The sequence below is a fragment of the Thamnophis elegans genome, chromosome 1 (assembly GCF_009769535.1).
Source record: "Thamnophis elegans isolate rThaEle1 chromosome 1, rThaEle1.pri, whole genome shotgun sequence".
In the NCBI taxonomy this organism is placed as follows: domain Eukaryota; kingdom Metazoa; phylum Chordata; class Lepidosauria; order Squamata; family Colubridae; genus Thamnophis; species Thamnophis elegans.
Window position 1 is genome coordinate 167210753 of NC_045541.1, and position 12946 is coordinate 167223698.

General features: G+C 42.6%; 1 protein-coding gene across 1 annotated transcript in view; it reads right to left on the bottom strand.

Moving 5' to 3' along the window:
- Positions 1-12946, bottom strand: part of ELL (elongation factor for RNA polymerase II) — a 61392-nt gene that overhangs the window by 29782 nt on the left and 18664 nt on the right. The window contains exon 2 of the mRNA XM_032238746.1: positions 3439-3486. Coding sequence (XP_032094637.1) covers positions 3439-3486 — 48 coding nt within the window. The remainder of the gene's footprint in view (positions 1-3438; positions 3487-12946) is intronic.

The following is a 12946-nucleotide window of genomic DNA, read 5'->3' on the forward strand; positions in this document are numbered from 1 at the left end:
ATTTAGCATCCGAGTTCAGTGGCAGCCCTGATCACTTGTGAATATTGACCTTTCGATTGTCTATTCGTGAAGTCTGGGAAAGGCCCTCGGGGCAGGGGTCTCCAACGTTGGCAGCTTCAAGACTTGTGGACTTCAACTCCCAGAATCCCTCAGCCAGTGGGCGCTGGCTGAGGGATTCTGGGAGTTGAAGTCCACAAGTCTTGAAGCTGCCAACGTTGGAGACCCCTGTCTGAGGGAAGGAGGCATTGAGAAAAGCCGGTTCTACTAGAAAGTTCTACTTAAAAAGACCAACTGTCTGGACCTTTCAAAAGCTTGGAAGATTTACACCTGAAGGACACCCTCAGATATGCAGGCTTCAGCTCCCAGAACCCCCAACAAGCCGTGGTGGCTGGGGAATTCTGGCAGTTGTGGCCGACACAACTGGAGGACACCCACACTGATGTAAGCGAGACCTGTAATGGCGAACCTTTTAGATACTGAGCGCCCAAACTGCATGCATGTCCAAACTGAAAGGTCCATGCGCACGCACAAACACATACATGGACACATAGACACATGCATGCGCAGGCGCATGGACACACACATGTGTGGACATGCGCGCAGGCACAGCAGAGACCCGAAGACCAGCTGGCCGGCGGGAGGCCAGGCATCCCAACACGGAGAAAGAGGCAAGATCTTTTCTTTTGTGAGCTTTGTTTCTTCGTTTGCAGGGAAACAGAAGCTCACAAAAGAAACACCACAGAGAGCTGACCTGGGGCGACAGCACGCATGCCAGCAGAAAAGGCTCTACGTGTCCCCTTTGACACGTGTGCCACAGGTTCGCCATCATAAACCTAGGCAGTTTTAACTGGAATCAACAAGGCTGCATGTGGGCAGGGCGATGAACAGTGGCCCAGTAATCATGATAGGTACTGTTATCCTCCAAGGTGACAAAGTTTACTTCCAGCCAGCTCTACTTCAACCCAAGAACAGTAACAAAGAAAACACATTTAGAGCCAAGCTGGCAAGCTGTTCACTGTGATCTGTTGGATCAGACCAAGGTCCATTATGCTACCTCTCGCAAACAGCTAGGAACTACAAGCCTGGAAGGTCAAAACCTCTGCAGAGTAGAACATCAAACACCTGCCAGTCCTCAAAGTCAGATTAATAAGGTAGACTGTCCCTAACCAAGGAGTTTTGTTTGAAAAACGTTTTCATCTCTGGGAACAATCAAGACGCTCCACAAACCTGCCCAATGAATTCAGCAATGATAAAGACAGGTGGATATATAAATCTTTCTAAGAGCATCACCGAGGCCCTATTCTTCCTCTTTTAGGCCTCTTTTAAAATTGTTAATGTTTTTAAAGCACAACACACAGGCTGAAATGATGGATGACGCTTCCCAATGACTCTCGGCCTCCCAGGGAATGAAGGAACAAGCAGAACAAGCATTCCTTCAAGTTGCATGGAACAAGACACAATACTATTCAGGGTGTGCTCCCTCTACGGCTAATAGATGGCTGCCTTTTGCAAGGGTTGCTTTCCCATCTTCCCAAACCGCACAATCAGATCATCCTGAGCTGCTTCAACCAAACCAGTTTCCTTTCTTTGCTTCCCTTCTGGCCTCCTTCTCAGGGAAGTACAATTGATTAACTGCTGACAGAGAGGGGCAAACAGGGGTCATATGTCTGCACTCATTCTTCTGAGCCCCACTTGGCAGAGCTCTGGGTTCAGCCTGCCACCCAGCAGTTTCTCCTTTTAGGGAGGCCAATTAACTCCTGCCTCATTCACCTCAGGCTAGACCATTACAGGTGAGCGACTGTTCTTCCAATTCAAAAGCTGGGCAGCTTGGGGTTTACATCCATGGTTAAGTGTCTACTCAGGTTCACAGATTCGTCTCCCCCCCCTTTCTTCCTCCATTTACTACTGGTATCCGGACCACACAGTTTCATTTTAACTGTAGCACTGCAGGATTTAAAGCAGATAAGCTTAAAATAGCAGTCAGCAATTTTGACAGTCTCTGGGTTTCTGGATGTGAATCCCTCCCATGTTTGGCAAGATGTTTACCAAGAAAAGCTGCACCAGGCTATGACCTGTGTATGATTCTCCATCACTGCATCTTGGCTCTCAAGTGGTCATACTGAATGATTAATGAGAGCCACAAAGGAGGAGCAGCAGCACAGTTTGGATCTTTGAAAGTTCTTCTGGATTGGGGACACCTCAACCATCTCAAAAGATGCCAGGTTTACACCTATACAATGAACGCTGCATTGTGAGTGAAGAGGCAGTAGGAAACCACATGTTACTGGGCAAAAAGTTTACAACGTTTCTATGCACAAAGTAAGAGATTAGAATCTTCTTTGGTCGCCTCACCGTCTCCCTGTGCGAGGCCGAGGGAGGTAACTATGGTAGGAAGAGATGAAGGAAAGTCCCTTTCACATATTATTTCATTACCTCCAACCTCAGCAGTTTAACTGTGAAAACCTATGCAAAGTCATGTCATGTTTTGAGATTCTCTCTTACAATCTTAAAAAAAAAACCTCAACTAGCTGCTTCATGACAGATTTCCTGCTAAAGCAACTATTTACCATATTTTTCAGAGTATAAGATGCACCATTCTCCCTCAAAAAAGAGGGTCTTATACATTGAATATAGCATTTGTGGCTTACCGAAACCCCTCTTGCAAAAATGGAGGATTTGGGAGGCTTGCAAAGTGTTCATGAGGGCTGGGGAGGGTAAAAATGAGCAACCCCCCCCCCCCCAGCCCGCAGGAGCACTCTACAAGCCTCCCAAAGCTGTGCATGCTTCCCCCCCCTTTTTTTTTTTGAAAAAAAACGAGGCATGCAGAGGGTTTGGGAGGCCTGCAGAATGCAAAACCCTGTTTTAAAAAATTTACCTCTTCAAAATTATGGTGTGTCTTATACTCTGGTGCGTCTTAGTCTGAAAAATATGGCACCTTATTGTCTATCTAAATTGTTGAAGTTACTTAGCAACTGCAAGCCCTATATTATTTCTGATTAGAGGTGGGCCCATCCTTAACAAATCTGGGAAGGATCAGTGTTTACTGTGATACAGATTTACAACCAGTGGAACTTTTAATATTTGAACTGTAACATTAAAAAAAATTATAATTATTTATATGAGTATATATCCCAAGCTAAGTAGGAAGTCCACAATGTGTGGACTTCAACTTCAGACGTTCCGGTCATTATGGCCATTGCTAAGAGATTCTGGAGTTGAAGTCCATGTATCACAAGATTGTCAGAATGAGAAACACTGGTTTAAATTGTTTATTAATGCATACTATTTAAATAGTGCAGATATATTTGTCTAGTGTTGCTCTCTTTTATTACATTTTAACAGTTTTAATTTGTGACATGGATTTTAAAAGAAAAATACAAATGGGCTTTCAAACATCCAGTAGATATTTTAACCATCAAGCACAATCCTTCAACTTACCCCTTGGCTTCCTTGAAACTGGATTGATGGCTTCAAACCCACAGAATCCTAGACAAAAGGGGAAAAATATAGATGAGTCACAAGACTTGCTAAGCATTAACAGTGATGTTATTCCCTTTGAGCTAAAGCAGACTGAATAATAGATTGGACAGCTATAAAAAAGAGACATTCTATCAATTTTAAGAGCTTTAAAAATCTATTTTTAAAAAAATGTAACTGATTTCTGTTTGCCATTGTTATGGGTTCATGTATCAGCCACAAAAACCAAAAGGGACTTTCATGTACAAAGAGATTTATTCTGAAATATCAATTGCCAAAATAAAGCAGTAGGGAAGGGATGCATTTTCTTCACAATCCTTTCCAGTATACCTGATTGGCTGGCTAGGGAATTCTGGGAATTGAAGTCCACAAATTTTCAGGCTGCCAAGGATGAGAAACAATGAGCTAAATCAGAGGTGTCAAACTCAAGGCCCAGATCTGGTCAGGGTGGGTGGGGCTTAGATCTGGCCTGGAAGCAGCGAGGCCTGTGGTGCCTCTGGCACCGAAAATGGAGCTTGCGAGGGCCCCGGGAGGCCTTCTCGAGCTCTTTTTTTGCTGGCAGAGAGTTGCAAGAAGCAGCTGCAGGCGAAAACGGAGCTTGGGAACCTGTTTTCGCAGGTAGAATGGTCAGGCCACCACAGGTGCCCCCAACACGCATGATGTTGAGCTGGCCATGCCCCTGCTGCCCCCCCCCGCATCAAACGCAACCCTGATGTGGCCCTCAATGAAATTGGGTTTAACACCCATGATCTAAAAGGAGACTGCCCTGATTCCCTATACTTACATTTATATTAAAGAAGCTACCCATTGCACTATAAACCTACCCCCCCCCCAATTGGTCACTAAAAATCATTCTCAGCCATTCCCATTTAATTATTTTTAACATTTAGCTTTGCTCCTTAAGATCTGATAGGGAAAGGATGCTCACCTTCTCAGAGACTGACTTTTTTAGTAGTACCCCTCCCACTGCACCATCCTGCCCCCTGAGGAGAGATGCGTCCCCCCCCCCACAAACTGTTGATGTTTCCAGAGTTGACAAAGCAAACCTCTTTAAGACAGCATATGAACTCATTCAACAGGTTAACAGGCTTATTATTTACAGTTTTTAGCAGTTTTATCATTAGTTTTAGGAATAGATTTTATCATTTTATTTATGCTTTATTTCGTAAATTGAAGGTTTATCTCTAATCAGAAGAGCACGCCTGTATACATTTTGATAACTAAAAACTCGACATTTGCTCTTATTAAAAGAGAAGCAAAACATTAGCAGACAGTTAGAACAATGAAGCAGTGGGCAACCTGCCTCCAGAAGTTGTGAATGCTCCAACATTGAAAGTTTTAAGAAGAGATTAGATAACCATTTGTCTGAAGTAGTGTAGGGTATCCTGCCTAAGCAGCGGGTTGGACTAGAAGACCTCCAAGGTCCCTTCCAACTCTTGTTATTTTATCGTCTACTCAGCCTTCAAGGACCAGGGATTTTTTCTCCCTACATCCAGCTTCTGAATAAGAAGCAGTTCTGGGCTATTAGGCAGAAAGATCAGAAAAAAAGTTATGTAAAAAATTTTTTTGACTAGCAACTTTGGCAAAAGTACAGGTAGTCCTTGACTTAAAAGCATTCATTTAGTAACCGTTCAAAGTTACAATGGAACTGAAAAAGTGACTCATGACCCATGTTTCAGATTCAGACGGACACTACAGCAGCCCAATTGGTCCTGTGATTAAAATTCAGATGCTTGGCAACTGGTTTATATTTATAACAATATCAGTGTCCCTTTTGTGACCTCTTGCGACCTCCTGACAAGCAAAGTCAAATGAGGGAAGCCAGATTCACTTAACAACCATGTTACTTACTTAACAAATGCAGTCATTCATTTAACAACTGCTAGCAAGAAAGGCTGCAAAATAGGACAGAGCTGACTTTAACTATTGTCTCGCTTAACAACAGACTTTTGGGCTCAAGCCGTAAAGTCAAGGACCACCTGTGTTTTTGAGGCTACTTTAAAACTAAGACCAGGAAGGACGATCAAATCCACGATGTAGCACCACCTCCATCAGACTTGCTATCTACCAGCAGCTCAGCAAGGCTCAAGGGAGTCGAGAGTTTCTGGCTTCATTAGGAGCTCCTTTGGTTATGCCGGCACATGGGTCCCCCTTGAGATGCTGCTGTAGCACAGCAAAAGAAGGGAGCTGGCAGGCTTGCTAGGAATAGAGGCTTAAGTCATCGAGTGCTCTGTCGCTGCAAGATAATAGTGATGATTTCCATAACTGTAGGAGGGGAAAAAACCATCACTAGAGAGGCTTCTCTTTTCTCCCAGAGAAAGAAACCACAGAACCGTCTCCGTCTCCGTAAAGGCTAGTTATCTCTTCTAAATTTAAATCTAGAAGCCAGTTGACATATATTCATTGACCAATGTCCAGCCTGCTCTGTTCCTTTTGCTGACGTCTCCCAGGAGGACACCTGATCCAGGTCTGGAGCACATATAAGGCCTTCAACCACACCACCAGGAATGTGGGATAGAAATAACACTGTACCTCCTATCACAATGTGCTAGCAATCATATATAAAGCTCAAGTATCTCCCAACCCCCCGGTTGCCTAGTAACTTTCAGATTAGGGACCTCTTCCTCAGTGCACTTTATACGAGCTCACTCTGAAGACAACTTGCACTGTAGCTTCAAGTGTCCAAAGGGCAGCAGTCCATCTGCTAACTGGGGAAGCAGATTTAGATATGGACTGCTGATGCTATACAGGAACCACACCGACTATTTTCCTATTTTCTTCCTGGTCCAAATTCAGAACGCTGCTTAATACCTCTGAAGATACACGGTCCATCTCTGGGATTACTTACAGGACTATCTCTCTAGACAACAATCAGTTTGTCTTGGGTGTTCTTGCAAGGAAGGATCTGTTGAGGATTCCTGCCCAGTATGAATGAATGGAGTGGGGGCTCAGGAAGCTGTATCCTCACCAGCCGTCCCCATGCTTTGCTTTCCAAAGTACAAAATGTCCTGAAGCTCCTGACTTTCAGGAAGACTTTTAAGAGTTGGCTACTTCATTGAGTGCTGGCACTAATTAGCTTTTTTTGTAGTTACTTGATAGCAGAAAATATTTGTAGTCTGTTAGTTTGCAATTTTTCTATTACCGTGTGCAGATTTGCTAAATGTATGTTTTCTCAGCTTTAACCTGCTTTGAATCTAGAGAAGTACATGAGATATAAAAGGGGGCATAAATAAACAGATAGCTAATTAGACATCCACGTATGAGGTCACTGCTATAGCAATAAGCACTTAGACTTATATGCCGCTTCACAGTGCTTTATAGTCCTCTCTAAGCAGTGTTCAGAGTCAGCCTACTGCCCCTAACAATCAGGCTCCTCGTTTTACCGACCTCGGAAGGATGGAAGGCTGAACCAACCTTGAGCAACTCAGAATCGAACTCCTACAGTAGGCAGTGAGTTAACCTGCAGTACTGCATGCTAACCATTGCACCACCAGGGCTCTTCTATACCCCCATAGTGGTTTCGTACATAATTACGTGGTCTTACTTATCTTCTGTCATGTTCTCGTAATACATTAAATAATAAACAGATAAAATTCTCCGTCTTTTTCCCCTCCGCAGGCTCTGCCAAGGTGCAGCTAATGAAGAATGATAAGGCAGAGCTACGACAGGAGGGAAGGAGAAACCATTGGCAGAGATATTCCGGGCTGTGAAGATACAGTTTTTCCCTCCATGCATCAATAAACTGTTTGGTTCTTTGGGGGAACAAGAGAGATTCAAAATATCCAACAGGCTTCACAGGGCGTGCCAGAGAAGGGACCCAGAGGAGAGAAGGCGTGAGGTCAGATGGCAGGACAAGAGCATACTTACTAATAGGCACCCTGGTTGCTCATCAGCCGACAGCAATCACACTGCTGAAGTGGTAATTAGCCAAGCTGCCGCATTTTCCACTACATGCAAATAGGAATAGCTGACAGCTTTTGTAGGATACCCGGATAATCTTAATTTAAGAATGAGACTAGATCAGATGGGCCAATCTAGAGGAACTCACCAAAAGGTATCTGCTTACACATGCCAAGCATATATATAGGCTTTCTTGCACTGAATGCTTCATTCATGAGCAGGGAGTAAGCCAACAGGGCAAGAAAATGGCAGCCTTCTTCATTCCCCTTTTCATAACTGATATAAAGTAGGATAAAGACATGTGATGTTTAAATAAGGAGAATCTATTCTTGACACTTTTAACAAGAGCAGTCCTAAGAAAACAGAGCAAAGGAATGTGTTACTAATAGCCAGTGAAATGCCTTTGGTAAGCCACAAAGTCAATAGCTGTACGCTAACAGCTAGTATTTTCAAAGGTTTGTTTTGATTTTTAAATAGAATCTATCTGTAACCCTTGAACAGAGTCTAAGTACCTGCAGTAGATCAGCAAAACTTTCTAATTCCAACAATCTTAACAGCAATAAAAACTTCTCAGTCCTAGCATCATATAAAATTATTTTTGAAACAGAAAACTTGGGGGACAAACAGGAATGGATTTTTATGAGAAAAGACTTCCTCAACTTGACTCCAGCAACTGATCATACATTTTGGACTGAGCATATGGTCAAGGACACAAGATTCATTCTCAGGGTTGTAATTGCTTATTCTTGCACCTGCTAGGAATTTTGGATCTCAAACACATCAGCACAGCTAGTTGCAATCTGCCTATGCTTAACAGCTTCAACAACTGAATTAGCATAATACTTTGAGGCAAGTAAAAATCCCCTTGCCTTTTTTTAAGCAACAGTAGTTGGCTTACATTGCATTTGCAATGAAATACTGCTCCACGTTTTCCTCCCCATAAACAGTATTACCAACCCAAATATTCCCCATTAATTTTGTTTCCTAAACAAGTACTCTGTGAATTTTTTAAATCTCATTCTATTATATTGAGTAAATAATGAAAGCCGGCCAAAAATGCTGAAAATTGGTCACATGACCACGGGACCCTGCAAATGGCCAGTTGCCAAGTGCCCCGAATGGAACACGTGACTGCATGCGTGTGTATGTGGTCACAGTTGTTGGAACTTTGAAAATGAGTTGTAAGTAGCTCTGGGAGGTACATTGTAACCTTGAGTGGTCACTAAGCGATCAGTCATCAAACAAGAACTACTTGTATATCAATGTGTGTGCCTACTTAGTCTATAAAGTTGCAGTCCCAAGTGTCTCCTAGGTGTTAGGTTAGCGAAGCTATTTATTAGTTCAGAGTTCTACTGGATCCAGATCCCACTTTTCTGTTTCTCCTGGAATTCTGAAGTAATCTGCTTCTGAAAGCTGACATTTCTTATTGCTTATCTCATGTAAGAGGGAGGCACAATTCTCAGTGGTTATAGAGCAGCCTGGGTTCAAGACTCAAGCACTGCGCAACGGACTGAACTCCCATTCCTTGCCGCAGCTCCTGCCCACCTAGAAGTTCAAAAGCATGTAAATGTGAGTAGATAAACAGATACCATTTCGGTGGGAAGTAACAATGTTCTGTGGCCTCGCCATATAGTTCATGCTGGCCACAAGACCATGGAAAGCATCTTCGGACAACACTGGCTCCCTTAGCTGAGATGAGCACGCCCCCCTAGAGTCAGACATGACTGCATAGGGGAAACCTTTACCTTTATCTATCCACCTAAGAGTCCCCAACATGTACTTAATAAATACATCATAAGCTAGTAGAAGCGAGTTTATCTGTATCCCAGGTTTGAAAGTAAGCTTTACATTTTAAAATAATTCATTCATTATCTTTATTTATTTCAACTGATATGCTGCTCATCTCACATAGAAAACACTCATCCTCCAAGACATAACATGATCAATGATTGATACTCAGCAACTCAAAAACCTATGTGGATGTTCAGAAAAAAAAAACACCTTATTTAAGTTGGAAAGTCTATTAACAATTATGTAAGAATATCACTCCTGCATTGCAACTTGATATGGAGGAAGGTTTGCGATAAGCAGCGTTGGGGAGCCTCTGGCCGATCAGACATACTATAAAGAAACATCACAGCATCCTTCACTACTAGCTATGCAGAATGTGAATATTAAACGTTGGCAACAACCGGAGGACTACAGGTTCCTCATCCCTGATTAAGACTTACTTACAATGAATTTGCAGATATGGCAATATATTTACAGCTTATCCACAATTCTAGATCAAGTTTACAAGTTGAGTGTGTAAGATAAGGATTCCAGAAAAGAAAGCATTTCTAAGTGGGAAAAGGGAGATATTGTTTTTAATTTATCAGATTATTTGGTTATGAGCTGCTGCCTTTGAATTACGTGTTGCTTACATCGTCTTTCTCATTCAGGTCTAACCATGCATACATGCTCCACAAAGAAAGCCTGAAACTGGACCCCAGGAATTGGCAAGACAGAACAGCAATAAATTCTAGAGGATTAAAACTCTTCGATTGTGTTTTGAAATCTTTGGTTGCGCAGCAAAAAGAAATGCAGAAGCAGGTTAGCAAAATTGCACATTACAACTCAAGCAAGTTAGCATTTTGCAAACTTAGGGCTTGCAAAATAGACAGGAGGATATTTCTTGTCCCAAACATACAATCTATGGTACTTTCCCCCCCCCCCAACCAAAATTCAGACAAAGCCAAACTGGAGGCAAGGAGAAAACCCGGTGCCATAGAAGCCAGACCTAGAGCATTATTGCCGGCTGGTGTGTAAACATGGGTAGCTTAGGGTACGCAAAATATTCCATACTTGAAATGCTTTGAACCTGAAACACTCTATTCTGGATTTAAAACAGTCTGTTATGATCATATTGGAAGGGTCAGGCATCCCAGAAATGTTTCAATTTACAGACTTCAAAAAAGGTTGTTCCTACCTTAGCAAAAGTGCTCCAGGTCTATTTTAAAATCAGAATGTTTGGAACAACAGTGGAATTTGATCAGGCCGAAATAACTATTCCTAACGTGAGAGAGAGTGGTTTAAGCATGGAACATTTTGAACTCCAAATGTATTGCACACTGCCAGTTAACCACAACACAAACATCCTGCAATAGCAACTGTTTGTTTTAACGGCACAGCTCCTCAGATTAAAAACTGTTCCTTAACAAGGCAACATTTAAAAACAAGGACAAAGACAGACCTGGGACTCTATGACCGAGCACACTGTCTAGACTTCACTGTGTGAGCTGATGGGTGGCTATGTTTTTATTTGCCTGTGTGCAGCTACTCAATGAGCAATGCCAAAATCCTAAGCACACTCATCAGGATGTAATTTGCATAGGATTGCACTGCAAACAGTGGCATTGCTAGAATAAAAAACCTGAAAATCCAACTTGAGAATGGCAATTGACTGGGGGCAGAGAAAACGAGGCAACAAACAGCTCCAGTATCAATGGTTAGGCCAACACAGATTTCCTCTAGGCTGATACTGATCAATGTAGCATATAACAGAATCAAAGAATAGCCACATAACTATGCGGGAGGATGCGATAAAACTATTGCATCCTTCCAAATTTACAGCTAGCAGCCCTGTTATCTGAACTTGAAAGCTTAGCAAGCAGAAGGTTACAGAACATAGTCCTTGATAAGACAGTCTTATTACAAATAGTAGGCACTCACAACCAGATCAATTGTGAACTAAAAGACATAACCCAGGTTATCTGTAAGGTTATCTGGGATGATTCTGAGCCTCTCGGGTCTTGAAAAAAATGACAATTGTGGGATGTCAGTCCAGGAGGATTCCTGACCTTCCCAACTGGTGAGCAAACCAAAAGTTGAGCTTGAGTAGTGAAGAATACTTATGGAGTATGAAGAATGTTCCTGCTTGCCTTGAAAAAGATAAGACAGGTGCCTCTTCAATCAAAAGCTATCCCTCAATCTTCTAAACAGTTTCCAAACTTTTCTTTTTGGGGAAGGTTGTTGAAATAGGGGTGGATCTGGAACTGCAGAGAACCCTGGAAGTACCTGATTATCTGGACTCTTCCAGATATAAGGCTGAGTCCACATTTGACTCACTTTTGGATGATCTGGGTTGGGATCAGGATAGGAGAAGTGGGGCTGTCCTTTTCAGGCTTCATGTGACAGAAGTCTCCGATCCTTGTCAATGGCCTCTGAGGGTTGGATTTAGGAAGAGGTTTTCCTTCTGAGTGTGCAGGCCCTGTCAATGGTAGTAGGGAGTGAGTAATCAGGCCAGAGGGCCTTCTACCATTAGATGCCTTCAAGCTAGACACTTCTGCTTCTCTTCTCCGTAGAGCCACTGGGTGAATGTATCTACCACCATGGAGTCACCAGTTTGCACTCTGTGTTCTGCATTACATCTCAATAGCAGGCTGGACAGAGCCTCCTGGACAGGAGGCTCTGTCCTAGTGCCCAGGCTCTCTTGGGTCTGGATGAGGACAAACAGGCTTACATTCAGTTCCCACAAGACTCAGTGATTTTGGACAAGAAGTCTTTGTCTTCTGATTTCAGGGCAATCTTCCTAAACTCATAACTCCTTTACATACAGCCATTCTTTGGGTCAGTTGCTTCTTCTTCTTCTTGTGCCATATCCGTCATCGGATATTGGCGATCCTATTTTTATCAACAGCTGCACGAAAAAGTGCTGCTGAGTTTTGTCCAAACCAGTCCCTTTGATTTTGAAACCATGATGTTCTTCTTCTTCCTCGTTTGACTTCAATGTTTCCCTGGAGGATTAAGTGAAGCATGCCGTATTTTTCCGGGTGTTCCATCACATGTCCAAAATATTCTAACTTTTGCTTTTAATGGTTTTGATGATTTCCCTTGGCTTTCCCAGGCGGCTTATCACCTCCTCATTTCTAATTCTGTCAACCCAGCTTATACATAACAGCCGGGTCAGTTACAATTGTCCTGAATCAGGAGGCCATTCTCACCATCATTTATACACCGATATCTCATGTGGACTACTGTAATATGCTCCACATAGTGCTTCCCTTGAAGACTACCTGGAAGCTTCAGCTGATTCAGAATACAGTGGCTCAGAGCAATTATACTGTGAGTGGTTTTCATATATATATTGCTTAAAGAGTTTCTGAGATTACCACGCTCGTTCTGACTGTTTTTTAAACACGCCACAAATCTTGGGGTATCTTTGAGATTGCCTGCTCCCAGGTATTTTCTGCCTCTCCAATACAAAGATCTGGATTGTGAAAGCTAAGGTATTCCCTATGACACTTTCTGGAAGGAAAAGTTAGACTTTAAAGAAGGATAGGAAGAGCACTGCCAACTCGGGAGTATTGGAGAAGATTTGTGAGAATAACATAGACAGTCAAGTAAACAAACTAATGGATGATTGAAATAATCCTTCACTTGAGTCACAGATGACCAGGCTCAAATTATCATTCTTCAGATATCATTAAAATGAAGTAGTAGTTCTCTGGAGAAGGTTCTAATGCTGGGAAAGGTGGAAGGGAAGAAAAGAAGAGGATGACCAGCACCAAGATGGATGGAACTTAGTTGC